Source organism: Erinaceus europaeus, chromosome 13, assembly GCF_950295315.1.
Source record: "Erinaceus europaeus chromosome 13, mEriEur2.1, whole genome shotgun sequence".
Classification (NCBI taxonomy): Eukaryota; Metazoa; Chordata; class Mammalia; order Eulipotyphla; family Erinaceidae; genus Erinaceus; species Erinaceus europaeus.
Window position 1 is genome coordinate 43,132,347 of NC_080174.1, and position 27,826 is coordinate 43,160,172.

The window sequence follows — 27,826 nt, forward strand, 5'->3', positions numbered from 1 at the left end:
CAACACTGTTTCACTACTCAGAAAGTAGGTAGTGACTGGGGGATTGAACCCCCGTCCTTGAGCACTGTAAATGTACACACAACCAGGTGCACCACCATCCGGCCCCGAGAATACAATATTTTAGCCATTCTATCACTTCTCAGGGAAACCATGGACTTTCAAGCATGAGGTTCCAAATTCAATTTGTGACACCCATGTGCCAGAGTGATACTTTGTTTCTCTTTCCCTCTGTCATAAACAATTTATTTTCCCCTTTAATCCAAGACTGAAGGCTAGATACCCCTCCTTCACATTTGTTCTCTACAAATGTGAAAAAGTATTGAGTATCAGTTATATGCTGCGAAAATGTATGTACCAACATCTCAGTGAGACGATGGTGATTAGAGAGCCCGACGAGATCTAGGTTTGAATCAACTCACCACTAGTTCTAGGGTGAGGCTGAGCAACTCGGTCTCTAAATCTCCCCTAAGAGATCATAATACCTATCTCAAGAGTGTTGTGAGGGGTGGGGGTAGATAGCATAATGGCTATGCAAACAGGCTCTCATGCCTGAGGCTCTAAAGTCCCAGGTTCAATCTCCCGAACCACCACAAGCCAGAGCTGAACAGTGCTCTGGTAAAAAAAAAAAAAAAAAGTGTTGTGAGGATTGAATGAAATACTCCGTACTAAATACCTGCTTGACCAGATAAATTATGATCCCAATAGTCAAAGTCAAACAGAGGATTGCCAGCCTGAAGCTCCTCACTTTGATCAAGAATAAAAAACCCAGAGGATCACAGCTTTGGACGCCTACATTCTAGTTAGTTCTGTCTTTAACTCCAGTTTATCCAGAGTTTTCATTAAGCGAGGAGTGTTCCCCCCAAATGTAATCGACGACAGAGAGCCTACAGAACACCCTCCCTGCCCTGCTCCCTCCCCCTGGCATCAGATTTTGAATTAGCAAGTTGAGAGCAGCTCTCCCGACAGGGCCGGAAGAGAAGCAGATTGACTGGTCCCAGAGCTCTGCCCTCAGCTTCTTCCCTTTAGAAGGGGGCGCAGAGGCTCGCGGCGCAAAGCCGAGCTAGGCTTGAGCGCGGTGTCTGAGAGCTCAAGGGCATGTTTGCTGGGGGTGTACGGGGGACAAGATGACCGACCCTACTCCCCAGCCCCTCTTCCTCACACAGCGTCCGGTCAAGAACAGCCCTAGTCTCCCAAGGCTCTTGCGGCGAAAGCAACTCTCAAACACCCACACAGCCCTCAAGCCCAGGACCCAAGCTCCACGGTCACCGCAGGCGGCCGTAGGTGAGTGCGCGTGCGCAAACGCACAGGCTGCTGGGACGCCGCCTCCTTTCTAGGTCTTCCAGTTTCCCGGCGTGCTTCGGGCCCGCCAAATGGGAGGGGGAGACGCAAGATGGCGGCAGCCGCGAACTCCGGCTCCAGCCTCCCGCTGTTCGACTGCCCGACCTGGTAAGTAGCGGGGCCACCAAAACTGGAGTGAGCTGACCTTCGCCTGGTAGGGCCGAAAGGGAAGCTCTTTTCTCACAGCGAGCCGAATGCTTCCGAGACTCTGGGACTGACTGAGGGAGAGCTGTCCGTCGGGCCAGACGGCGTGTGAGGACCCGGGAGCCGAGCGCCCGGGCCCAGGAACTGAGGAAACCCAGGCTGGGGGCTCGGAGGCGCCCTCGGAGGCAGCCCTTGGGCGATGAGCCGGTCGCCAAGGTGCGCCCGCATGTGGCCCAGGCGCCCGCATGTGGCCCAGAACTTAGCTCAACTCCTGACTGAGGCTCTGGCTGGGCACCTGCCTGCCCCCCGCTGCCTGTCCGGAGCGCGCGAGCCGGCTTCCCGCCCCGGCCCAGCCTCGGCGCCTCGCACTCCGGAGGGGCTGTGCGGCCCGTGCGGCCCCGGGCCCGGCTGGCGCTCACCGGGGCGCCCCGAGGGCCCCGACGACCCAGACTTAGCGACCAGCGCGGAGCCGGGCACGAGTGGACACCCGTAATTGTTGGAATGAGCCTTTCACTCTTTGGCCACGTCTTAGCGAGAATGGAGTAATTCAGCCTTTGCGAGGGGTGTAAGATAAATGCGTGCCAGGGAGATCCAGCTGGATTGTTTTTGCTGCGTTTATCTCCGCGTATTGTTTTGTTACACCTCTCTCGCTTCCGTTACGTTGAGATCCTCGAGGGCAAGGATGTCCGATGGGTCTTTAGGTGACCAGCTTCTTAACCTGAGCCAGGCGCATCACAGGAGTTCAGAAAGTAGGTTTTGGATGTAATATTCCGCTCCCTGCTTCCCAAACCAAATGGACTTTTGTCCATTGCATTGTTCCACGTATTGACGGATTTGGGGCGAATTGTGAGATGCAAAAGCAGGAACTCTGGCAAGATTGTTCTCTCTTCACACATCAAAGACACAAACCCAAGAAGCAAGTGTGTGGCAATTTTCTAGGTCTGTTCGTATTTTTGTAACACCCAGTTGTTTCAGTCTATCAGTAATTTTCTGTCCATTTTGGTCCCTTGCTACACTGATTTCAGGAGTCGGATCCGGACAGTAACATTTTCTTTCTTTCTTCCTCTCTTTTTAATATTTATTCCCTTTTGTTGCCCTTGTTGTTTTACTGTTGTAGTCATTATTGTTTCCGTTGTTGTTGGGTAGGACAGAGAGAAATGGAGAGAGGAGGGGAAGACAGAGAGGGGGAGAGAGAGAGAGACCTGCAGACCTGTTTCACCAACTGTGAAGCGACTCCCCTGCAGGTGGGGAGCAGGGGGCTTGAACATGGATCTTTACGCGCCACATGCGCTTAACCCACCGCGCTACCACCCGACTCCCACATTTTTTCTTTTTAACAACTTATGCATTCTTTCAAAGGACAGAGAAATTGACAGGGAAAGAGAAAGAGAGGTGCAGCACTGCTTCGTCACTAGTGGAGCTTCCCTCTGGCAGGTGGGAACCAGGGGCTTGAACCTCCATCCTTGTCTATTGGAATTTCGTGCTCAACCTGCTATGCCACTGCCCAGCCCCTGTAAGCTTGTAATTAAAAGAGGCTCAGACCACCTACCATTTCCTCAGTCTGTTATGTACCAGACACTGTTAGATGCTTTGAGATATATGTATCCCCTTTAAATAGTTTGGTTATAAGTATAAATAAAAATTTCTCTTTTTAAAAAAGATTTTATTTATTAATGAGAAAGATAGGAGGAGAGAGAGAGAGGAAAAAAAAAGCCCAGACATCACTCTGGTACATGTGCTAGGGGGGGGGGGCAGGGGGGAGGGCGGCGAACTCAGGACCTCATGTTTGAAAGTCCAGTGCTTTATCCACTGCACCATCTCCCGGACCACAATAAAAATTTCTTTAATTTTGATGGTGGGTTTGGTGTGGGACTATACACTGTAATCTTATTTATTTATTATTTATGGAACCTCAGGCAGGAAAGCTTTTTTAAGTTTTCCCTTTTGTTGCCCTTTTTAAAAAAATTGTTATTGTTATTATTGTTATTGATGTCGTTGTTGTTGGATAGGACAGAGAAATGGAGAGAAGAGGGAAAGACAGAAGGGGAGAGAAAGATAGACACCTGCAGACCTGCTTCACTGCCTGTGAAGCGACTCCCCTGCAGGTGGGGAACCGGGGCCTCAAACCGGGTTCCTTACCCTGGTCCTTGCGCTTTGCAGCCACCTGCACTTAACCCACTGTGCTACCTCCCAAGTCCCTATACACTGTAATTTTACAGTCTTCTGACTCACTATTAACTACAAATAAAAGATGAAAAAAGGAAAAGTTTCTTCAGACATGCCATTGTTGAAAAGACTGTTCAGGGTAATAAAAAAATTCGTATTTATTTGATAATTCATTTCATAAGCATGGTTTTGTATTGCTTTAGATCCCTAATCAGTTCTGATTTGGTGTCAGAGCTCAAGACAATATATTCTGCATGTTCTGTGATGATAATTTCTCTTTTAAAGATTTATTTTTTCCATATATTTGTGTATTTAATTGGATAGAGACAGAAAAAATGAGAGAGGGGAGATAGACCCCTGCAGCACAGCTTCACCACTTGTGAAGCTTTCCCTCTGTAAGTGGAGACCAGGGCCTTGAACCTGGGTCCTTGTGCACTTACAATGTGAAGGATTAATTTAACCAGGTGTGCCACCACCTGGCCCCTGTACTGATAATCTTGATAAGCTTAAAATATCAACTGATGGGAGTCGGGCGGTAGCCCAGAGGGTTAAGCGCAGGTGGTGCAGTGATCCCGGTTGGAGCTCCCAGCTCCCCACCTGCTGGGGAGTCGCTTCACAGGCAGTGAAGCAGGTCTTTAGGTGTCGATCTTTCTCTCCCCTTCTCTGTCTTACCCTCCTCTCTCCATTTCTCTCTGTCCTATCCAACTACAATGACATCGATAACAACAATAATACCTATAACAATAAAACAAGGGCAACGAAAGGGAATAAATAAATGTAAAAAAAATTTTTTTAAATATCAACTGATTTTTTCTTTATGGTTTTGGTGGTAGTGGCAGATTTTACATTCAATCTTTAAGTGACAAGGCTTCCTAAGATAAAATACTCTGTGCTCCTTTCTCTCCAAGGTAGGTAAGTCAGTGTTTCAAATATAGGTGTTTTGAGTATTGCTCTAAATAGAGACTCACTAAAATCTGTTTTAGAGCAGTTGAATCATTGGGGAAGTTAAGTGTCAGAAAAAGAAGCTGTAATAGCAGTGAAGTAGATGACATTTCTGCTTGAACATGAACTAATTATAGATTGGTAGCAGAGCTGCAGTGTTGAATGGGACAATGATTATAAATGCTATTTATGAACTCAACCTGAAAATCCTCTTTTCATTCTTATTTTTCAGGGCAGGTAAACCCCCACCTGGTTTACATCTGGATGTAGTCAAAGGAGACAAACTAATTGAGGTATGGAAATACATGTCTTCCTCTTTTTCCCTACACACTAAAGATTTTTTTTTACCAGTGACTCACTTTGCCACCCCCTCTCCTGTGTTTTGTTTTCAGCAATGCTACTTTCGTTCATCCTTTTTTTTTTTTAACTTTCTCTATTAAAAGCACTTTGTGATATAACACATTCAATCCTCATATCTCCCATAGACACTTAGCTTTTTTCCAAATGGAAGATTTAACAGATCATAGTCCTACAGGCTCCTATTAAACTAGAAGCCCTCTAACTTGATGAATTGTCTTTTTCCCCTCTGCGTTATATGGATATATGTGGAAGGCATAGATAAGCAAAAACTGAAGTGAATGGTTTAGACTGAGTTTGATTTTGAAACTGTTTTTATGAGATTTAGGCCCAGCCTAAGTAAACTAAGATAATTAAGTTAAAAAAATATAATGGCATTCATTGAAAACATTCATTGAGAGCTTACTGTGTGTCAGTCATTGCACTTGGCGTAGGTACTACAGCAGTAATCAAAACAAATATGGCTCCTGGGAGTTAGGCAGTAGTGCAGCGGGTTAAGCGCACATGGTGCAAAGCACAAGGACTGGAGTAAGGACCCCGGTTCGAGCCCCCCAGCTCCCTACCTGGAGGGAAGTCACTTCACAGGCTGTGAAGCAGGTCTGCAGGTGTCTATCTTTCTCTCCTCTTCTCTGTCTTCCTCTCCTTTCTCCATTTCTCTCAGTCCTATCCAACATCAACAACAATAACTACAACAATAAAACAAGGGTTGGGAGTCGGGCGGTAGTGCAGTGGGTTAAGCGCACATGGTGCACAGCACGAGAACCAGCGGAAGGATCCTGGTTCGAGCCCCCAGCTCCCCACCTGCAGGGAGGTCGCTTCACAAGTGGTGAAGCAAGTCTGCAGGTGTCTATCTTTCTCTCCCCCCTCTGTCTTCCCCTCCTCTTTCCATTTCTCTCTGTCCTATCCAACAACAATGACATCAATAACAACAATAATAACTACAACAATAACAACAAGGGCAACAAAAGGGAAAAATAAATAAATATATTAAAAATAAATAAAACAAGGGCAACAAAAGGGAATAAATACATTAACAAATAAATAAAACAGACAAAAAACAAATATGGCTCCTGTCCTGTGAGAATCAGTGAGTGGGAAAGAATGTCACATATAAATAAATAAATGACTATAATTGAAATAAGTACTATCGTAGTCTAGGAAGTGGCACAATTGATAAAGCACTAAACTCTAAAGCATGAGGTCCTGAGTTCGATCCCTGGCAGCACATGTACCAGAGTGATGTCTGGTTCTTTCTCTCTTATCTTTCTTATTAATAAATAAAAATCTTTTTCAAAAGCGGGGGGAAGTACTGTCAAGGAAAAGTTAAGTAGAATTCTAGCTTTTATACAAGTGTCTAGAAGGAACATCACATAGTATCTTAGTGTTAGGTTGTATAAAGTTTTTTAAATCCTAGTGGGACTGGACTGGGAAGATAACATAATGGTTATATGAAGGATTTTCATGCTTTAGTCTCCAGGGTCCTAGGTTCAATCCCCAGCACCACTACAAGCCATAGTTGAGCAGTGCTCTGGCAAAAATCAATACATAGATAAATAAAATCCCTATGGAACCATTTATTTGCCAAGAAATGGAGTATAAGCACATTTTTCTGAATTTAAGCTTTCTTCAGATAGTTGAAAGCTATTAGCTCTCCTGACAAATGTTCTATAAATATGTTGCTGTTAATTTCAGGATGTTGAAATACTTTCTAATGTACTCAGGTGGTATTTTAGATAGTACTAAGGTATGAATTTTGCCCTTAACCAGTCACTGTAGCTTTGACCTTGGGTCTTCTCCCTGAAGGTTTATAAAATGTCAAGATTATTCAAGGAAATGATTTGGCTAAAGTGTCTAAAATCTTTTTATCTGGGAGTTGGGCTGTAGCACAGCGGGTTAAGCGCACGTTGCGCAAAGTGGAAGGACCAGCAAGGATCCCAGTTCGAGCCCTGGCTCCCCACCTGCAGGGGCGTTGCTTCACAGGTGGTGAAGCAGGTCTGTAGGTATCTATCTTTCTCTCCCCCTCTGTCTTCCTCTCCTCTCCATTTCTCTCTGTCCTGTCCAACAATGACGACAACAATAATAACTACAACAATAAAACAACAAGGGCAACAAAAGGGAATAAATAAATTAAATATTTAAAAAAATCTTTTTATCTAATGTTTCACAAATAGGAAATATTGTTGCTAATAATATGAAACTAAAGACTTATAAAAAGCTGTTTGTTTTTTTTTAACTAGAATTTTGTAAATCTTTAGATTGCAGTGGGGAGAAACGGGGAGTCCTTGGCCTAATTATAATACATTCTCTTGTGAAGTAATTCATATTTTTCACAGCGCTCTAATTTGTCAAACGTCCCTTTGATTGCTTGTTTCCATTAACTGATAATATTCTCTGTCTTCCAGTAATCTTAGGTTTAATGAATTTGCTACATAATTGTCAAGTTACAGTCTTTTATCATCATTATATTGTTTGAGAGGACTGTACTATGATGTGCTTATTTTTAAGAATTTAGGTAGCACTTGATACTAACCGAGCTATCTGTGTCCTAGCCTTGTGTCAAAGGCTTGTGATGTGTTGTGATAGCTGGGTTCAAGAAGTGCAATATTAAAACAAAAGCCATGAGTCTTTTAAGCCCAGTGTGTAAAGATACATTCTGAGTTATAACTCAGAGGCACAACTGGATAGTGGTAACTATAACTACATAAGATATTGTGACTTTATTGACTGTTAAAAAAAATGCATTCTTTTGTTCACTTGGACAGAAGTACATTGTCCAACAATTCTAAGACATTAATTCCCCCTACATTTTAACCTTTCTGTAACTGAGATGCCTTTAATAGTGAATGTATATATTTAATATGAAGACCCTCCCTTTGTAAACCCCTAAATCTCTGATGTTATTCTGGTAACTTAGAGATATAGAAATTTGGTCTGTGTCTTATTACATCCTAGGAGCTGTCAGTTTTATGTACAGTTGACCCATGACTAACATGTTTGAACTATGCGGGCAACACTTACATACAGATTTTGTTGGTAATAAAGATGGTGTAAACCCATGGTGCTAGTATATATAATATAGGACTGTGAATATAGTTTTCTTATGATTTTTCTAAATGATATTTTCTTAATTTATTATAGAAATACAGTATATACAGCATATATAGATTTGTACTTATCAACAGTGGATGTTATGATAGGTAAGGCTTCTGGCTAGAAACAAGCCATTACTAAGTTTAGGGGAGTTAGTTGTTATTGGCAGACTTTTTGCTACATAGTGGGGTCAGCATCCCTAACACTGTCATTGCTCAAGAGACTGTATTGTTTTCCTTGAAACTAACCTATGAGCCCTCTGGTTAGCAAGTTAAGTTTGTGAGAACATAATCTGTATGCATATAAATACTTATGATAAATTGCAATGAGATTCAATCTGTGTAAATATTACTTGACAAGATTTGATATTTCAGACCATTCTGTTCTACAGCATGTTTTCTGTTGAACCTTAGCTCGAGTCTTAAAATTTGGGTTTAAGCAGACATGAAAAGGATTGTCAAATTGGACTGTCTGGTTTTTGTTAGATCTTGATGCTGCTTCATACATGTATGGGCCTGAGACAAGCTTTGCCTACAGCTTCTGTGCACTGCTAGATAATTTTTCCCAGAGATGACCCACATATCTAGATTAATTTGAAATAGTTGAGCCGTAAGGCTAACCTTGAAAGGAACTGGGTAAATTATTGTCTAAAGAACAATTTAGAGTGTGGCCTGTAGTACTGGCTCACTCTTCAAAATGTTCCTTGCTGCTATGGTTTATTTGTTGCTATGGTTTATTTATTGAAGAAGATACATGATGTAGGGTGAGGGGAGATAGTATAACGATTATGCAAAGAGACTTCCATTCCTGAGTCTCTCCTTAGGTTCAGTTCTCCACACCACAGCTGAGCAATGTGCTCTGGTAAAAAATAAAATAAATACATAAATAAATGAGGGATGGGAGTAGGTAGCATAATAGTTATGCAAAGATACTCTCAATGACTGAAGCTCCAAAGTCCCAGGTTCAATCCCCCGCACCACCATAAGCTAGAGCTCATAAGTGCTCTGGTAAAAGAAATAAATTTTAAAAAATGAGAGGAAAAGAGGAATGAAGGAAGGGAGGAAGATGAATGATGATGTGGTGAACAAAAAAACCTTAACTCTGAAGTTTAATTCTAATCCATCTTACAAATATTTAGCTATTGAATAACTTGAATAGGTTAATTTTTTATGCCTCAATTTTGTTACCTGTGATAATAGGAATAATACTGCAATGTACCTCCCAGAATGGTAGGAACAGAATGTTATAACAATATACTCAGCACAATGTATAGCATATGAAGTGTTCAGTAATTACTGTTGTCAGTGCATGAAAATTATGTTTTGCTTTAATAGATTTGTAAGAGGAACACAAAAACCATAGAGGACAGTTGCAGCTCCCTGTGAGTTCAGTGACATGGGCAGGAATGAAATATAAAGCTCTTGTTTCTCCACTTGGTACTATACTAATTTGACTGTCCTGTATTCAGCTTTGTGCTATCTTTCAGAAAATTTAGAAGGAATATAGTGTGAAAAGTGAAGTAGAATTTACAGAGACCTTGTGTTTAAAGGGTAAACAAAACATACCCAAATGATGGTTATCTTCAGTGTAGGCAGATTGCAGACTTTTAGAACTAGAAAGAATGTTAGTAATAATTTGTCTTTGTTTAAGACAGTCCAATCTACAGTAAAGACTTTGCTGATCTAGGATTAAAAGAAAAATAAGGAAAGTTTAAGCTTTCCTAAAGCAAGATTCAACACAAAGAATGCACCTTTATCCTTGTCAGTTGTTCATATTTGCATAAAATGATTGCAACGATACTATTCAGTGATTGTCTTTTTATTTTGGCAAAATAAAAAGTTTACAATGCTAAAGCAGTTCCTTCTCCCCCACATACACCCTCAGCTTCACCCCCTCCCCCCCACTCCCGGCTTCTGTCAGAGCCTCTTGTGCAGTTTCACTGCTCCAGGTCAGCTTTTTCATTTAGATAGAGAAAGCTGGAAACACACTGTACTGGCTGTGGTGCTGGGGTCCAGGCATGTGTGGCAGGACATAGCCTCACCTGAGCTCTCTCTTCAGCTCTCCCCCATGATTTTAATTAAAAACACTTTGCTGGTTTGTGAAATCCTTTTCTGCTACTACATTGGAGCACTTTGTAGCTTTATTTTTTTAAGTTTTAAAAATATTTTATTTATTTATTAATGAAAAAGATAGGAGGAGAGAGAGAAAGAACCAGGTATCACTCTGGTACATGTGCTGCCGGGGATCAAACTCAGAATCTCATGCTTGAGAGTCCAATACTTTATCCAATCGCCACCTCCTGGACCACTTTAGTTTTTAAATTATTTTTATTAACTTTATTTATTGGATAGAGACAGCCAGAAATTGAGAGAGAAGGGGGAGAGAGACAGATACCTGCAGCCTTGCTTCACCACTTGCAAAGCTTTCCCCCTGCAGGTGGGGACCAGGGGCTCGAACCCAGGTCCTTGCACATTGTAATGTGAGCGTTCAACCAGGTGTGCCACCACTGGCCCCTGTAGTTTTATTTTTTCAGCGCCACAGTAGAAACTGGAAAATCTATGGAGTTCTTAGAAATATTTCAAACCGGGAGTCAGGTGGTAGCACAGCAGGTTTAAGCGCTTGTGCAAAGCACAAGGACCGGCTCCCCACCTGCAGGGGCATCCCTTCATAGGCAGTGAAGCAGGTTGTAGGTGTCTTTCTTTCCCCCTCTCCGTCTTCTCCTTCTCTCTCCATTTTTCTCTGTCCTATCCAGCAACGACAAATAAAACAAGGGCAACAAAAGGGAATGAATAAGTAAATCAATATTTTTTTTAAAAAAGAAATATTTCAAACCCATGGCACATTGTTAGAATGTTAGCATTGCAAGTCATTCACACCTGAGTTTAAATCCTATATCTGCTGCTTTACTAGGTGGGCAACCTTGGGTGAGTGACTTCCTCTTTGAATCTGTTTTCTTATTTTTAACATTAGAGACGGCACTTGTTTCAGAGTTGTCTTAAGGATTAGATCTGCTTAAAATGCCTAGCATTGGGTAGAGAGACAGCATAATGCTTATACAAAAAGATTTTCATGCCTGAGGTTCCAAAGTTCCAGGTTCATTCCCCCACACCACCATAAACAAGAGTTGAGCAGTGTTCTGGTAAAATTAATTAACTGACTAATGCCTAGCATTGATGATTTTTCAATAAATATCATTCCTCACGCCTGCTTCTCCCAAGCCAACTCTTTGCCTTGTACAGTAGTTGCTTTGGACACAGCAAATACGCATTTAGAGTTAACTGTAAATAAAACATTTTTGTGTGTGACCAAAGTGAAATGGGACAATGAAGTTAGGTATAGAGGTTCATACTATGTCTGTTGTAATTCCAGTTCCAAAAGAAGGTTCAGAGATATTTGTGGGATATGACAGAATTATTAGAATTTAGGTAGGTATTTATTTGCCCCTTCCTTTTCCTGACTAAATGATAGTCTTCATTTGAATGCTTATTTTCTGAAAAGCAGTCTTACTGCTTTATAGATTGTGCTTCTTGTTTCTTCCTTGATCTAAAATCAAGATCCAGTGAAATCTTAAGTTTCCAGTGGAGAGAAGACAACTTACTTTTGCAGGATAACTTCATCTAATTAGGGACTTATTTTCAAGCCAACACTAGACATTTAACCACCATATTTGGGGAGATTAATTACCATTCCCCCCACCCCAGTGTTAGCTAATTATTCTGAGTTCTTTATCTTGATGAATAATGGAAAGTAATTTTTTTCAACTTGGCAAGGAATTTTATCTATTCAGTATCCTCTACTTTTTTATTAGAAGAGTTTTTACTAAAACCTGTTGAAACAGACTTGAGTAATATTTAATTTAATATTTATTTAGAAACTGATTATTGATGAGAAGAAGTATTACTTATTTGGGAGAAACCCTGATTTGTGTGACTTTACCATTGACCACCAGTCTTGCTCTCGGGTCCACGCTGCCTTGGTCTACCACAAGCATCTGAAGAGAGTTTTCCTAATAGATCTCAACAGTAGTAAGTAACTCATATCCCATCCCATTTCACACATTCCCTTCTGGGCAATGTGAAAATGCTCTTGGGTGCCTTAATTTTGAAAGTGTGTCTTATTGCTCATCAAGAAAGAAGTTTACATTTGGTTTTTAAATCAGCCCTTCTCTATTCGTGTAATTATCTCCTTTCCTGAAATAATTGATAACTGGAGAGAGAAGAGGGCTTTGGGGAGCATTGCCCTGTAGGAGCAATAGATATGCATTGAAAACAAACCCAAAACAGCCACCAGAAATTAGGGATATAGAACCATGGTAAATTATGGTCCAAGTTAAGCAGAAGTTGAGATTGGTTTTGCTCACATAGTAAAGTGGTGCAGGACATTTTTAAAAATATATGTTTTTAGGGCGAGGTAGATAGCTGAAGGTTATGCGAAGAGATTCATGCCTGAGGCTTCATAAAAATACATGTTTTAAGCAACTTTATTTGTAGCTAACATTTTGCTTTAACTACTAATACCAATTTTAATTCCATGAGCACTCTTACTAGATTTTCAACTTTGCCTAAAATAATCCACAAAAATGGAATCAAGGTTTGACTGCATGGGGCCCTGAAGTTTTTAATTTTGCCTGTCTATGAATACAGTGTAAAATGAAAAGAATTCTGCTTCCTGACTATTCCATATTCTTCTACTCCTTTCCGTTGGTGTACACACACACACACACACACACACACACACACACACACACCTCTGCACATATAATGGATTTGGAGAGCTTTGTCTCTCCAATACTTGCAAATCTATCTCATTTCTTTTCTCTGTTTCATAACATACAGAATGCACACATGAAAAAATATTCCTAGTCTCCATTTTTGCCTGCATTTGCATTGATATTGCACATATTTTGACCAGCCTTCTTATTTTGTCCTGGCATAACTGCCATTACTTTTTAGAGTTGGGCTAGAGAGATCAGATCATAGCAGTGCTTGTCTCCTCCCTTGGGAGGGAATGACTATTGCTGGGTTGATACCCCCCCCTCCCCAAATGAAGCCATGTTTGTCTGGCAAAGAGAGTAAGCAGTGGTATTTATTATTTGGGGTAACAGCAGGTCTGAAGATGTATAAGAAATCCACTGAAGAGATTCAAGACTCAGTGAAGGAGTTTTCCTTTTAATTGTGACTAATGACAAGGGATGCAAAATGGACCCAGTGCCATTTTCATTTTAAAAGCAAAACTGATGTGATTGGAGGAGCTGCTGTCCTTTCTGTGACTCAGGTTGGTGGTTTTTTGTTTGTTTGTTTTTTCCCCTCACATTTCTCATTTGGTTATTCTCAGCACACGGCACTTTCTTGGGTCACATTCGGTTGGAACCTCACAAGCCTCAGCAAATCCCCATCGATTCCACAGTCTCATTTGGCGCATCTACAAGGGCGTACACTCTACGTGAGAAGCCTCAGACATTGCCATCAGCTGTGAAAGGAGATGAGAAGATGGGTGGAGAGGATGATGAACTCAAGGGCTTACTGGGGCTGCCAGAGGAGGAAACTGAGCTTGATGTAATCCCATGTCATTGTTTTATCTCTTGTAGCTATGTGGCTGCGTAGCTTGAAATACCATTAACTTAGCAGCTGGAGGTTGTCTTAAGCCTGCTCATGGGCCTATACTACTTATGCAGTTTTAGAGAGTTGAGGTATACCTCAGATAGTCATACTTTGAGCGTTTGGATATTGTATGTCCAGGATTAGCAAGCAGACTGGGTTTCCTGCCAGTACATCTTCATGGTTGTCTTACACACGTTCACTAAATGTAAGAAACCAAGGCATGGAATTATGTTACCTAGAGCTGTACTATCCAATATAGTAGCCATAACCATATTTCACTTCCTCAGTAGTCACATATATGTGGCTAGTGACTACCATATTAAATAGTCCAGGCAGAGAACATTTCCATCATCTATAAAGTTCAGTAAGATAGCACAAGGTTAGAGAGACTAAAGCTTTCATTCATTTACATCATATATATATTTGTTCTAATGTTGTCTGAATAGCCCAGGAATCTTCTGAGTAGAACTGGACTGTTTTTGTTCTAGCTGCCCTAAAAGCTGTGACTTTTATAAGATTTCACTTATTTGTTTGGAACACTGAGTCTTAATAGTATTTTTAAGATTTCATTTTAAAGTGCTAAAATGTTCCTTTCCTAGAATCTGACCTCCAGTAGTCTGACCTCCTGTTGTTTGTGATGTGGCTGTAGTCCTCATGTCTGTCACTGCACTGATGCAGTTGGCTTATTCAGTTAGACAGGTGTAAGCATGCCCTTAAAAACCACTCAAATGCAACTACTATTGTCTACCTATGTGGTTTCTCAGCTCTAGGGGAGGAAAGCATAGTTGAATCTTAGAAGTTATTTTGGCAGCCTAGGAAGTAGTGCAGTTGAGTAGGGTGTTGGACACTGAAGCATGAGGTCCCAAGTTTGATCCCCAACATTTCATGTGCCAGAGTGATGCTCTGGTTTATCCTCCCCATTTATTACATATACTATAAATAAATATTTTAAATATATATATAGGTTATTTTGTTCTATGGAAGTACACTCAGCAAAAAACTTATTGGCAGTCACTTGCCATTTTTCCTCCAGGCTATTGCATGCTTCCTCATCTTCTAGTTCAGCATGTTATATCCTCCCTAAGTTCTCATTCTCAAGATTTTGGAATATCTCAAACTGCAATGCAGATTGGATTAAGTTCAAAGGATTAGAAGGAGACAGGCAGCAATACTGAAGCCAAGTTAATTGTGAGATACATATATGCATTGCAGTGGAGGCAGACAAGGATGAAGAGTAACAAAATATTGAGTACATTAGCAGTGTCCTTACAAGTTTCAGTAGAGAGTGTTTCTGGGAATAAAGCTATCAATTGACGTATCTCTGTTCTATTACTTTAAAGTAGTTTTTGGGCTGTCGGGATTGCTTGCTGTACTGCTTTGTCTTACATGTCACCCAGATTTGAGCCTAGCTCACACCTCACTTAAGGAAGATTCAGTGCTATGATATCTTACTCCAGGATAAATGCACAGATGAACCTATTTTGAGCTCAAGACCCGTTGTTTCTTTTTATATATCACTGCCCCATTAGTTTGATTTATGGTCCACATTCTGTCAAATGAAGCTTGTTAGTTTATTAGTCTTAAGGATATTAGTCTTAAGGATAATCTTTTCTGAAAAAAAAAAAAGGATAATCTTTTCTGAATGCACAAGAGAATTTCATCTTCCTTTCATCAAGGGAGGCCCATAATACCTTCCTGTTCTTTAGTATTAAATTCTCTTTTGAATATCCTCTGTACTGATTTCTGTCTTTCCCATGTGAACCCTGGTCTAGAACCTCACAGAATTCAACACTGCCCATAACAAGAGGATTTCCACCCTCACCATTGAGGAGGGGAATCTAGATATCCAGAGACCAAAGAGGAAGAGGAAGAACTCAAGGGTGACTTTCAGTGAGGATGATGAGATCATCAACCCAGGTGAGGCATCTTCCTACTTTGTTTTGGTGAAAAAAATCTGAAATTATCTGGGGGAATTATTTGAGCAGAGACTGAATAATCTGGGAAACTTAATTCTAGATCCTAGAACCTATTGAATAATAGTCACTAGGATTTGTATCTAGAAATCTGTAATTTAAAAAAAATGTTTATGCTGATGAGCAGCCAGAAATTTGTATACTACTGGACACAACAGTCTTTTGAATCTTGATTAAGAGTCAAGGTGTGATCCACTCTAATTTTTCTTGTTGAAAGTTAATTGCCCTAAGCTATATTAAAGCATTATATTTAGGTAGTATTACATAGTGACAGATTCTGAAAGATATTTGGTGTCTCCACTTTTTTTTTTTTCTTTTTCGGGGGAGCTCACGAACGCGCCACTTTCTTAAATAAAAAGAATAAAGTTAGTTTGGGAACAATAGAGTCTTGTATGCACATGGATGTGCTCCAAAATCAGAGGGCCTAGGTTAGAAAGCCACTTAATAGCTTTGTGATCTTGGCTAAGCAAGTGAATAGACTACTGGCCTCACTGAATTGGTAGAGACATTGTATGATTAATATATATGTAAAAATTCTTAAGATCAACGCTCAGTAAACCCTTGAGAAGTGTTAATATCACCATCATCATTCCTCTTGCCTTTTATGCAATCAGCTTTTCCTATGGAACTGATAGAAGAGAGTAACAGGGGCTGGATGGTAGCTTCCCCTCCTCTCTCAATTTCTCTCTGTCCTATCCAATAATAACAACAGCTATAACAGCAATAGCAGTAACAACCACAACAAGGGCAACAAAATGGGAAAAATAGCCTCCAGTAGCAGTGTGGATTTGTAGTGCGGCACCAAGCCCCAGAGATAACCCTGGAGGCAAAAAAAAAAACAAAGTAGCAACAAGTTTGTTGGTACATATCTTTGGAACATAGATATCCTGGAGTGAATCTATCCTCTCGAGAAGTAGAATGACTAAAGGGAATGAGGAGAAAGAAAGTGACCTAAGCACCACCAGCTAGCACAGGGTTCTCCAGAGGCTTAGCCCCCCTCCCTTTTGCAGACCTGTTGAACACATAAGCTATTAAGAGGAGAGGTAGCTTTAGTTCCCATAGCTACTTCTTTTTTTTTTTTTTAATTTATTTCTTTATTGGGGAATTACTATTTTACATTCAACAGTAAATACAATAGTTTGTACATGCATAACATTCCCCAGTTTCCCATTTAACAATACAACCCCCACTATGTCATTTATCATCCTTCATGGACCTGTATTCTCCCCACCCACCCACCCCAGAGTCTTTTACTTTGGTGCACTACGCCAATTCCATTTCAGGTTCTACTTGTGTTTTCTTTTCTGATCTTATTTTTCAACTTCTGCCTGAGAGTGAGATCATCCCATATTCATCCTTCTGTTTCTGACTTATTTCACTCAACATGATTTTTTCAAGGTCCATCCAAGATCGGCTGAAAACGGTGAAGTCACCATTTTTTACAGCTGAGTAGTATTCTATTGTGTGTATATATACCACAACTTGCTCAGCCACTCATCTGTTGTTGGACACCTGGGTTGTTTCCAGGTTTCGGCTATTACAAATTGTGCTGCCCAAAACATATGTGTACACAGATCTTTTTGGATGGATGTGTTGGGTTCCTTAGGATATATCCCCAGGAGAGGAATTGCAGAGTCATAGGGTAGGTCCATTTCTAGCCTTCTGAGAGTTCTCCAGACTGTTCTCCACAGAGGTTGGACTAATTGACATTCCCACCAGCAGTGCAGGAGGGTTCCTTTGACCCCACAACCTCTCCAGCATTTGCTGCTGTTACCTTTTCTGATGTATGACATTCTCACAGGAGTGAAGTGATAACTCATTGTTGTCTTGATTTGCATTTCTCTGACAATCAGAGACTTGGAACATTTTTCATGTGTTTCTCAGCCTTTTGGATCTCTTCTGTGGTGAATATTCTGTCCAAGTCCTCCCCCCATTTTTGGATGGGGTTATTTGTTGTCTTGTTGTTGAGTCTGGCAGGCTCTTTATATATGTTGGTTATTAAACTCTTATCTGATGTGTGGCATGTAAAGATCTTCTCCCATTCTGTGAGGGGTCTCTTGGTTTGGGTAGTGGTTTCCTTTGCTGTGAAGAAGCTTTTTAATTTGATGTAGTCCCATAGGTTTATACTTGCCTTAGTCTTCTTTGTAATTGGATTCGTTTCGTTGAAAATGTCTTTAAAATTTATGTGGAAAAGAGTTCTGCCAATATTTTCCTCTAAGTATTTGATAGTTTGTGTTCTAACATCCAAGTACTTGATCCACTTGGAATTTACTTTTGTATTTGGTGAAATACAGTGATTCAGTTTCATTCTTCTGCATGTTTTTTTTTTTTTTTTTTTTCCCTCCTCCAGGGTTATTGCTGGGCTCGGTGCCTGCACCATGAATCCACCGCTCCTGGAGGCCATTTTTCCTCCTTTTTGTTGCCCTTGTAGCTTCGTTGTGGTTATTATTATTGCCCTTGTTGACACAATTCGTTGTTGGATAGGACAGAGAGAAATGGAGAGAGGAGGGGAAGACAGAGAAGGGGAGAGAAAGATAGACACCTGCAGACCTGCTTCACCGCCTGTGAAGCGACTCCCCTGCAGGTGGGGAGCCGGGGGCTCGAACCGGGATCCTAACGCCGGTCCCTGCGCTTTGCGCCAGATGTGCTTAACCCACTGTGCCACCGCCCGACCCCCTCTTCTGCATGTTTTAACCCATTGTTTCCAACACCATTTGTTGAAGAGACTCTGTTTTCCCCATGTAATAGTCTGGGCCCCTTTGTCAAAGATTAGATGTCCATACGTGTGGGGCCTCATTTCTGGGCTCTCAATTCTATTCCACTGGTCAGTGTGTCTATTCATGTTCCAGTACCAAGCAGTTTTGATGACAGCGGCCCTATAATATAGTTTGAGATCTGGCAGTGTGATGCCTCCGGTTCTGTTCTTTTTTCTCAAGATTGTTTTGGCAATTCTAGGTCTTTTCTGGTTCCAGATAAACATTTGTAGCGTTTTTTCTATTCTCCTGAAAAATGTGCTTGGGATCTTGATGGGGATAGCATTAAATTTGTAGATGGCTCTGGGTAATATATTCATTTTGATGATGTTAATTCTTCCAACCCATGAACATGGAATATCTTTCCACTTCTTTGTGTCTTTTTGATAACTGTTTCAATTTCATTAGCTGTGATGGGTCTGTTCATGTTATCCACTTCCTTTTTACTTAGTTTTGGAAGTTGGTAGGTATCTAGGAAATCATTCATTTCTTCCAGGTTCTCTAGCTTGGTGGCATATAGTTGTTCATAGAAGCCTTGCATGATATGAGGCTGCAGGTGTCTCTGTCTCCCCTTCCCCTCAATTTCTCTCTGTCTCTATCCAAAAATAAATTAAAAAAGAAAGAAAGAAAGAAAGAAATAATAGTGGGCAGGGTAGATAACATAATGGCTATCCAAAGATACTCTCATCTCGTGCCTGAGGCTCCCAAATTCAGTTCTTCACACTCCCATAAGCCAGAGCTGATCAGTGCTCTGGTAAAAAAAAAAAAAAAAAAAAAAAACACATAAGAAGGGAAGGAAAGGGAGGGAAGGCGGGAGGTTGGGAGAAAGGAAGGAAAGAAGGATAGTATTAACAATAGTATTAGTGCAGAAACTGTCAAATTCTTAGAGGAAAATATTGGCAGAACTATTTTCCTTATAAATTTTAAAGGCATCTTCAATGAAATGAGTCCAATTACAAAGAAGACTAAAACAAAAATAAACAAATGGAACTGCATCAAATTAAAAAGCTTCTGCAAGGGAGTCAGGCACAGGAGGTTAAACGCATGTGGTGTGAAGCACAAGGATTGGCGTAAGGATCCCAGCTCCCCACCTGCAGGGGAGTCACTTCACAAGCAGTGAAGCAGGTCTGCAGGTGTCTATCTTTCAACCCTCCTCTGTCTTCCCCATCTCTCTCCATTTCTCTCTATCCTATCTAACAATGATGACATCAATAACAACAACAATAATAACTACAACAGCAATTAAAAACAGGACAACAGAAGGGAAAATAAATTTAAAAAAAAAAGCCTCTACACAGCAAAAGAAATCGCCACCCAAACAAAGAGAACTCCCAGAGTGGGAGAAGATCTTTACATGCCATAAGTCAGATAAGAGGCTAACAACCAAAATATATAAAGAGCTTACCAAACTCAACAACAAGAAAACACATGACCCTATCCAAAAATGGGGAGAGGACATGAACAGAATATTCACAGAAGCGATCTGAAAGGCCAAGAGACATATGAAAAAAAGCAAGTCATTGATGGTCAGAGATATGCAATAAAGACAACAGGGAGATACCACTTCACTCCTGTGACAATGCTATACATCAGAAAAGGTAGCAGCAGCAAATTCTGGAGAGGTTGTGGGGACAAAGAAACTCTTCTGAACTGCTGATGGGAATGTCAGTTGGTCCAACCTCTGTGGAAAGCAGTCTGGAGAACCCTCAGAAGATTAGAAGTGGACCTACCGGGAGTCGGGCGGTAGTGCAGCGGGTTAAGCACACGTGGCTCAAAACACAAGGACCGGCATAAGGATCCTGGTTCAAGTCCCCGCTCCCCACCTGCAGGGGAGTTGCTTCAGGGGAGGTGAAGCAGGCCTGCAGGTGTCTATCTTTCTCTCCCCCTCTCTGTCTTCCCCTTCTCTCTCCGTTTCTTTCTGTCCTATTCAACAATGACGACATGAACAATAATAACTACAACAACAATAAAAACAAGGGCAACAAAAAGTAAAACAAATAAATATTAAAAAAAAAAAAATGGACCTACCTTATGACCCTGCAATTCCTCTCCTGGGGATATATCCTTTTTTTTTTTTCCTTTAATTTTTTATTGTTATTATTTTCCCTTTTGTTGCTCTTGTTGTTTTATTGTTGTAGTTATTGTTATTGTTGATGTCATCGTTGTTCGATAGGACAGAGACAAAATGGAGAGAGGAAGGGAAGACAGGGAGAGAAAGATAGACACCTGCAGACCTGCTTCACCACTTGTGAATCGACTTCCCTGCAGGTGGGGAGCCAATGATTGAACCAGGATCCATACGCTGGTCCTTGCGCTACTGCCTGATCCCCTGGAGATAAATCCTAAGGAACCAAACATACCCATCCAGAAAGATTTGGGTATGCCTATGTTTATAGCAGCATGATTTGTTATAGCCAAAACCTAGAAGCAACCCAGATGTCCAACAACAGATGAGTGGTTGAGTAACTTGTGTTCTATATATACAATGGGATACTACTCAGCTATTAAAAATGGTGATTTCACTTTCTTCACCCCATCTTGGATGGAGCTTGAAGGAATCATGTTAAGGGAGGTAAATCAGAAGCAAAAGGACGAATATGGGGTGATCTCACTCATTGGCAGAAATTGAAAAACAAGATCAGAAGGGAAAACACTAAGCAGAACTTGGGCTAGAGTTGGTGTATTGTGCCAAAGTAAAAGATTGGGGTGGATGGGGGGAGGGTTCAGGTCTTGAAACATAATGACAGAGGAGGACCTAGTGGGAGTTGTATCGTTATGTGAAAAACTGGGAAATGTTATGCATGTACAAACTGTTGTATTTTATTGTCAACTGTAAACTATTAATCCCCCAATAAAGAATTTAAAAAGAGAGAGAGACTATCTTAGTGTGGAGTTATATAAATTGAGATGGCTTTCAAAATCCATGTTCTTTTACAAGAAATTTTGTGGATTAAATAGAGACTAATCTGATTAATTTTTAGGTCAGCTATTCAAAGCAGCCTAAGAAACTAATATGCGCTTGCAAAAATTGTTTCATACATCATGTAGTTTTCTATTACTGTTAACAGATTTTCTTATTTGATTTAGACCAGTGACCTGACAATAAAATACATTTTGTGTAACATAAGATTAAAAATTTTTAAAGGTGACCTAAAAAAAAAGTAGTAGTAGCAGCAGCAGCAGCAGCAGCAGCAGCAGGAGTATGCTCAGGATATAGAGTGACAACTAAATACTGCTTTAAATATTAAGCTCCTGGGGGCTGGGCGGTAGCGCAGCGGGTTAAGCGCATATAGCGCAAAACACAAGGACCAGCATAAGGATCCCAGTTCAAGCCCCTGACCCCCCACCTGCAGGGGGGTTGCTTGACAAGCGGTGAAGCAGGTCTGTAGGTGTCTATCTTTCTCTTCCCCATCTCTCTCCAGTTCTCTATCCTATTCAACAATAACAGCAGTAATAATAACCACAACAATGATTGGAAGAAAAAAAAAAAACAGGGCAACAAATAGGGAAAAAATATGGGGAGAGAGGAGAAGAATACAGGTCCAAGAAGGATGACAGAGGACCTAGTGGGGTTTGTATTGTTATATGGAAAACTGAGAAATGTTATGCATGTACAAACTATTATATTTACTGTTGAATGTAAAACATTAATTCCCCAATAAAGAAATTAAATGGGGGGTATAGCCTCCAGGAGCAGTGGGTTCATGGTACAGGCACTGAGCCCCAGCAATAACCCTGGAGGCAAAAAAAAAAAAAAGCAGCAAATAAATAAATCAGCTCATGTGGCCCAGGAAGTGGCATGATAAATTAAGCATTTGAATGTTCAAAATCATAACTGAAAGCATGTCCTTTGCTTGACCTTAGTACTTTCTTCTTGCATAGTGAGTAAAGCTGGAAGCTTGCTGGGTACAGTAATGTATATGTAACCCTGAAAAGAGACTCAGGTTAGTGTAATCAAAAGTCTTGATTGTATGCAGTTGTTCAAGTCAAAAAACTAAATTATGTTGGAAACCTTGAGTGTGAATGCTAGTTCTGTTTTTAATGAGTTATAATATCTACTTTTCTTTCTCCCATCAAAAGAGAGAAAGATAGAATGGGGAAGGCAGCACAACACCAGAGCATAGACCTGTTAAGTGCTTGAATTAAATTTTGGCTCATAAATTTCCAGTAGGGTAACAGGGCCGGTTACTTTATTCCTCCAGACTTCAGTTTGTTCTCTTGTCTGTTAAGTATTTGTTCTAGGCCTACCTCATGAGGGTATGAGAATTTACCAGAGTGCCCAGCACATAGTAAACATTTAATGTTAGCTGTATTATTATTATTACTATTATCGTTATTATTTTATTACCACCACTACCAGAGCATTGTTCAGCTGTGGTTTATGGTGGTGCGGGGGAATTGAACCTGGGACATTGAAGCCTCAGAAATGAGAGTCTCTCTGTATAACCATTATGCTATCTACCCCCTCCCTGTATTTTATTTTCATGAGTTGTTGTGATAGTTTTGTTCACAATGAGCCCTACACACTAATTTCTCCCAGCAGACTACCAATCTAACCCATCCTTTGTCTTTTTTGCAGAGGATGTAGATCCCTCAGTTGGTCGCTTCCGGAATATGGTGCAGACTGCAGTGGTCCCAGTCAAGGTAGGAAGCATTCTATTAATAGTGTATAAGGGTCGGGGATAGACAGCGCAATGGTTATGTAAACAGACTCATGCCTTAGGCACAATGGGTTAAGCTCAAATGGTGTGCAGCACAAGGACTGGCATAAGAATCCCAGTTTCAAGCCTCCACCTCCCCACCTGCAGGGGGTCGCTTCACAAATGGTGAAGCAGGTCTGCAGGTGTCTTATCTTTCTCTACTGCCCCCCTTCCCCATCTCTCTTGATTTCTCTCTGTCCTGTCTGACAACAACGACAGCAATGACAATTAACAAGGGCAACAAAAATGAGGAAAATGGCCTCCAGGAGCAGTGGATTTGCAGTGCAGACTCCCAGCCCCAGTGATAACCCTGAAGGCAAAAAAAAAAAAAAAAGGATTATCTTATTATCATTAAGGAATAAAACTAGCAGACATTTTTACTTCTATGTCAGTTTTATTATATAGTTTACATATAATAAAATGCACACATTTTGAACAGACGAGTACAACTGAGTAACCACTACTATATAATAAAGATATAAGATGCTGATCTCCCCCAGAAAATTCCTTTATGTATCTTTACAGTTAATTTGCTCCTACTCCCAGCACCAGGCAATGAGTAACCTGCTTTCAGTTACTACAGATTTGTTTTTCTCTCAGAATAATGTTTTAAAAATGGGCAACCTGGGGTCAGGCAGTGTGGTGCACCAGGTTAAGTACACACATTACAATGTGCAAGGACCCAGGTTCAAGCCCCTGGTTCTCGCCTACAAAAGGAAAGCTTCACAAGTGGTGAAGCAGTGCTGCATATGTCTCTTTGTGTCTTTCCTTCTCTATTTCTCCCTCCCCTCTCGATTTTTCTGTCTCTATCCAATAATTAATAAATAAATAAACAAACAGGGCAGGGGTAGGTAGCATAATGGTTATGCAAACAAACTCTCATGCCTGAGGCTCCAAAGTCCCAGGTTTAATCCCCTGAACCACCATAAGCCAGAGCTGAACAGTGCTCTTATAAAATATATATATATATATAGTGGTCCAGGAGATGGCATAGTTGATAAAGCATTGGACTCTCAAGCATGAGGTCCTGAGTTCAATCCCTGGCAGCACATGTACCAGAGTGATGTCTGTTTTTTTCTCTCTTCCTATCTTTCTCATTAATAAGTAAATAAAATCTTCTGAATATATATATTCAGTTAGGTGGTAGCACAGCAGGTTAAGCACACATGGTGCGAAGCACAAGAACCAACATAAGGATCCTGGCTCAAGCTTCCAGTTCCCTACCTGCAGGGGGGTCGCTTCACAGGCAGTGAAGCAGGTCTGCAGGTGTCTGTCTTTCTCTCCCCCTCTGTCTTCCCCTTCTCTCTCCATTTCTCTCTGTCCTATCCAACAATGACAACATCAATAACAATAATAATAACCACAACAAAACAAAGGGAACAAAAGGGAAAATAAATAATATATATAAAATAGACCACCCCACACATTACCGTGTGCCAGGACCTCATCTGAGATCTTCCCCCAATTTTTCTAGGGCTAGAATAAAAAGTGGTAATTAACATATTATTTTTGTGTCTTACTTTTTGTCTTCTCTGCTGCTTATAAACCACAGAAGAAGCGGGTGGAGGGCCCTGGCTCACTGGGTCTGGAGGAATCAGGGAGCAGACGCATGCAGAACTTTGCATTCAGTGGAGGACTCTACGGGGGCCTGCCTCCCACACACAGTGAAGCTGGCTCTCAGCCACATGGCATACATGGGACGGCACTCATTGGTGGCTTGCCCATGCCATACCCCAATCTCGCTCCTGATGTGGACTTGACTCCTGTTGTGCCATCAGCAGTGAACATGAACCCTGCTCCAAACCCTGCAGTCTTTAATCCTGAAGCTGTCAACGAACCCAAGAAGAAGAAATACGCAAAAGAGGCTTGGCCGGGCAAAAAGCCCACACCTTCTTTACTTATTTGATATTTTTGTTCATGGAGAAGGGTGGGGTTGGGTGGGAATGGGGTGGATGGGTGGTGGGGGAGCTAATGAACTAGGGAGGAAAACTTTCCATGTGGGCAGTAAGTATTGTCTTTCAGAATGTCTCCTGGGAGTCCTAACCATGTAATATTAAAGCGGGGGCTAGGGTTGAAATATCCCATGAAGACCTGTCTTCAGAACACTTTCACTGTAGAGGAATGTTTTGTATATCCTTTTAAATAGACTGCCCTAGCTCTTTCTCAGGCTTTCCATTATCTTCTTTTCTATCTTTCCTTTTCTTCTTTCTCAAATCATTTTAATTTAAAGTCACTTAACTCTGAAAGAGACTCCAGGCTTTCAAGTTGAAGTCAGAGCTATGAAGATGATAGTAGCTTCACCTGCCTTGTGGATCCAGCAACCTGTTTTCTGTCTCCACAAGTTCCAAGTAGGAAAAGAAACTCCAGGTTTATCAAACAGAGGGCTTAGTGTTCTTCAGTTGAGCTAACGTTTAAAGTAAAAATGAAAATAAAATAAACAAGTTTTCTGGATCAGTGGTTTTGAGGTCCAATAGTTAGGCTTTTCTCTTTTGTCCTTTCTATTGGAGTATGAGAATATTTTGATTTTCCTGTATTAGTGGTCAGTGCCGTAGACACAGGTTGATAGTTTTAAACTTAAGTATTGTTTGAACTTTGACTTTTTCTTGTAAAATCTAAGCACTCTTATTTCTGAAGTTTCTCATTTGACTCCAGAGTACCGTCCTCTATTCTAAGACATTTCAAGTGTGCTGTGAAGCCTTTTTCTTCTTCTTTTTTTTTTTTTATGATCAGTTAGAGCAGTTCCAATTAAAAAGGAAAAAGATTTTACTTTGCAGGTGACTGATGTCATTAAGAGGACATGTTTAAGTATTGGATTGGTGGTTCTTTCCCCCTTGACCAAGCTCTTGTTATACAGAGCTCCAGGACAAGACCTGACTAACAAACACAGGAGACCAAGGTAGGAAACATGAATATGAGATTGTACAGAAATTTGTACATTTGTGTAATAGACCTTTTCAAGCTTTATGTGTAGCTTTTTACCTGTAACCTTTATTACATTGTAAATTAAACGTACCTTTTGTCATTTTGTTGCAGTCTGATTTCAGTCACCATTACACTGCCATTAAGAAATATCCGTCAGAGATGCCACCAACAGGTTTGGGAGGTGATACCTTGTCCCCTCTTTATTACTACAAATGAAGATGCCCCTAGTGAATGCAGAAGTCTAATTAGAGGCTTAGCTTTCACAAAGCAAAATGGGTTGATAGGTGCCTGCTGCCTTACTCAGGAGCAGAGCTGAAATCTGAAGTGGGGAGCCTGGACAAGGGAATATTTGTCCTGGGGTGGGTGTGGTTTACTTCTGGTCACCCACCCTAGTTATATTTGCATACATTTGGTGTTTGATTTTTTTTTTTTTTTTACACTTTCAGGAGAGAGTGAAAGAAACTGCAACACCAAAGCTTTCTCCAGTATGGTGGGGGCTGGGTTCAAACCTAACTGGGTACAAGGCAAAACAGTACACTATCCAAGTGAGCTATTTCTCCAGGCCACAGCTTCATGCATTTGAGCTATATGGTGGCACAGGTGACACAGAAAGAAGCAAACAAAAGGGGGCAGGTGGTGGTGCACCTAGTTGAGCACACATGTTACAGTGTACAAGGACCCGGGTTTGAGCCCCCAGTCCCCACCTGCAGAGGGAAAGCTTTATGAGTGGTGAAGCAGGCTTGTAGGTATCTCCCTCCCTGTGTCCCCCTTCCCTCTTGATTTCTGGCTTTCTCTATCCAATAAATAAAAAGTTAAGGGAAAAAAAAAAAAGAAACAAAAGATAGTTGAGTAAATGTACTCTCAAGCATGAGGTCCTGGGTTTAGCCCCAGTACCACAAGTACCAGAATGATGTCTGCTTTTTTCTCTCTCCTGGATTTCTCATTAGTAAATTAATAAAATAAACTGATTGACTTATTAGTGAGGGGGAAGAGAAAGCCAGAGTATCACTCTGGCATATGTGATGCCCAGGATCCAACTTGGTGCCTCATGCTTTAGAGTTCAAGCTTTATCTACTGCACCACTTCCCAGGCTAGGTGCTTTATTATTTTTTTTAATTAATTAAAATCTTTACAACTTACTTATTTTGGATAGACAGAAATTGAGAGAGAGAGAGAGACCTGCAGCCTTGCTGCACCACTTGGGAAGCTTCATCCCAGCAGATGCAGGTGGAGACCTGGGTCTCTACACACTAATGTGTACGCTTACCTAGATGTGCCACCACCTGGCCCCAGGTATTTGTCTTAAAGTTAGATTTTTTTCCCTATTACTGGTAAGAATTCAGTGGTAAGAGCAGATACTTGACATATAAGACTCTAGGTCTGAGAGTTGGGCAGTAACATAACAGGTTAAGCACAGGTAGCTCAAAGCACAAGGACAGGCATAAGGATCCCGGTTTGAGCCCCCCAGCTCCCCACCTGCAGGGGAGTCGCTTCACAAGCGATGAAGCAGGTCTGCAGGTGTCTTATCTTTCTCTCCCCCTCTGTCTTCCCCTCCTCTCTCTACTTCTCTCTGTCCTATCCAACAGCAACAATAATAAAACAATAATAATTATAACAAACAGCAAGGGCAACAAAAGGGAATAAGTAAATAAATATTTAAAAAAATTTTTAAAAACTGGGTTTGATACCTGGCACTATGCACTAAAGCTGAGTATCTCATTTGAATATATACTAAAAAATTTAGTGAGAGATGCCCTGCCTTGATTTGGCTTTAGAATTTAAATTACAGAGCAAATTTTGCTTTAATGTTGTTTTTTTTTTTGCCTCCAGGGTTATTGCTG

General features: G+C 41.0%; 1 protein-coding gene and 1 non-coding gene across 2 annotated transcripts; both read left to right on the forward strand.

The window, feature by feature from the left end:
• The first annotated feature begins 1,288 nt into the window (after positions 1-1,288).
• On the forward strand, positions 1,289-26,085 carry PPP1R8 (protein phosphatase 1 regulatory subunit 8). Its single transcript, XM_016187833.2, has 7 exons — positions 1,289-1,446; positions 4,823-4,883; positions 11,909-12,062; positions 13,372-13,592; positions 15,410-15,554; positions 22,943-23,007; positions 24,616-26,085. Exons 1-7 carry the CDS (start codon positions 1,391-1,393, stop codon positions 24,967-24,969), a joined length of 1,056 nt encoding a protein of 351 aa, XP_016043319.2. The 5' UTR covers positions 1,289-1,390; the 3' UTR covers positions 24,970-26,085.
• LOC132532582 (small Cajal body-specific RNA 1) lies at positions 7,461-7,626 on the forward strand. Its single transcript, XR_009544519.1, has one exon. It is a non-coding gene; the product is annotated as a small Cajal body-specific RNA 1 (non-coding RNA).
• Positions 26,086-27,826: the final 1,741 nt, after the last annotated feature.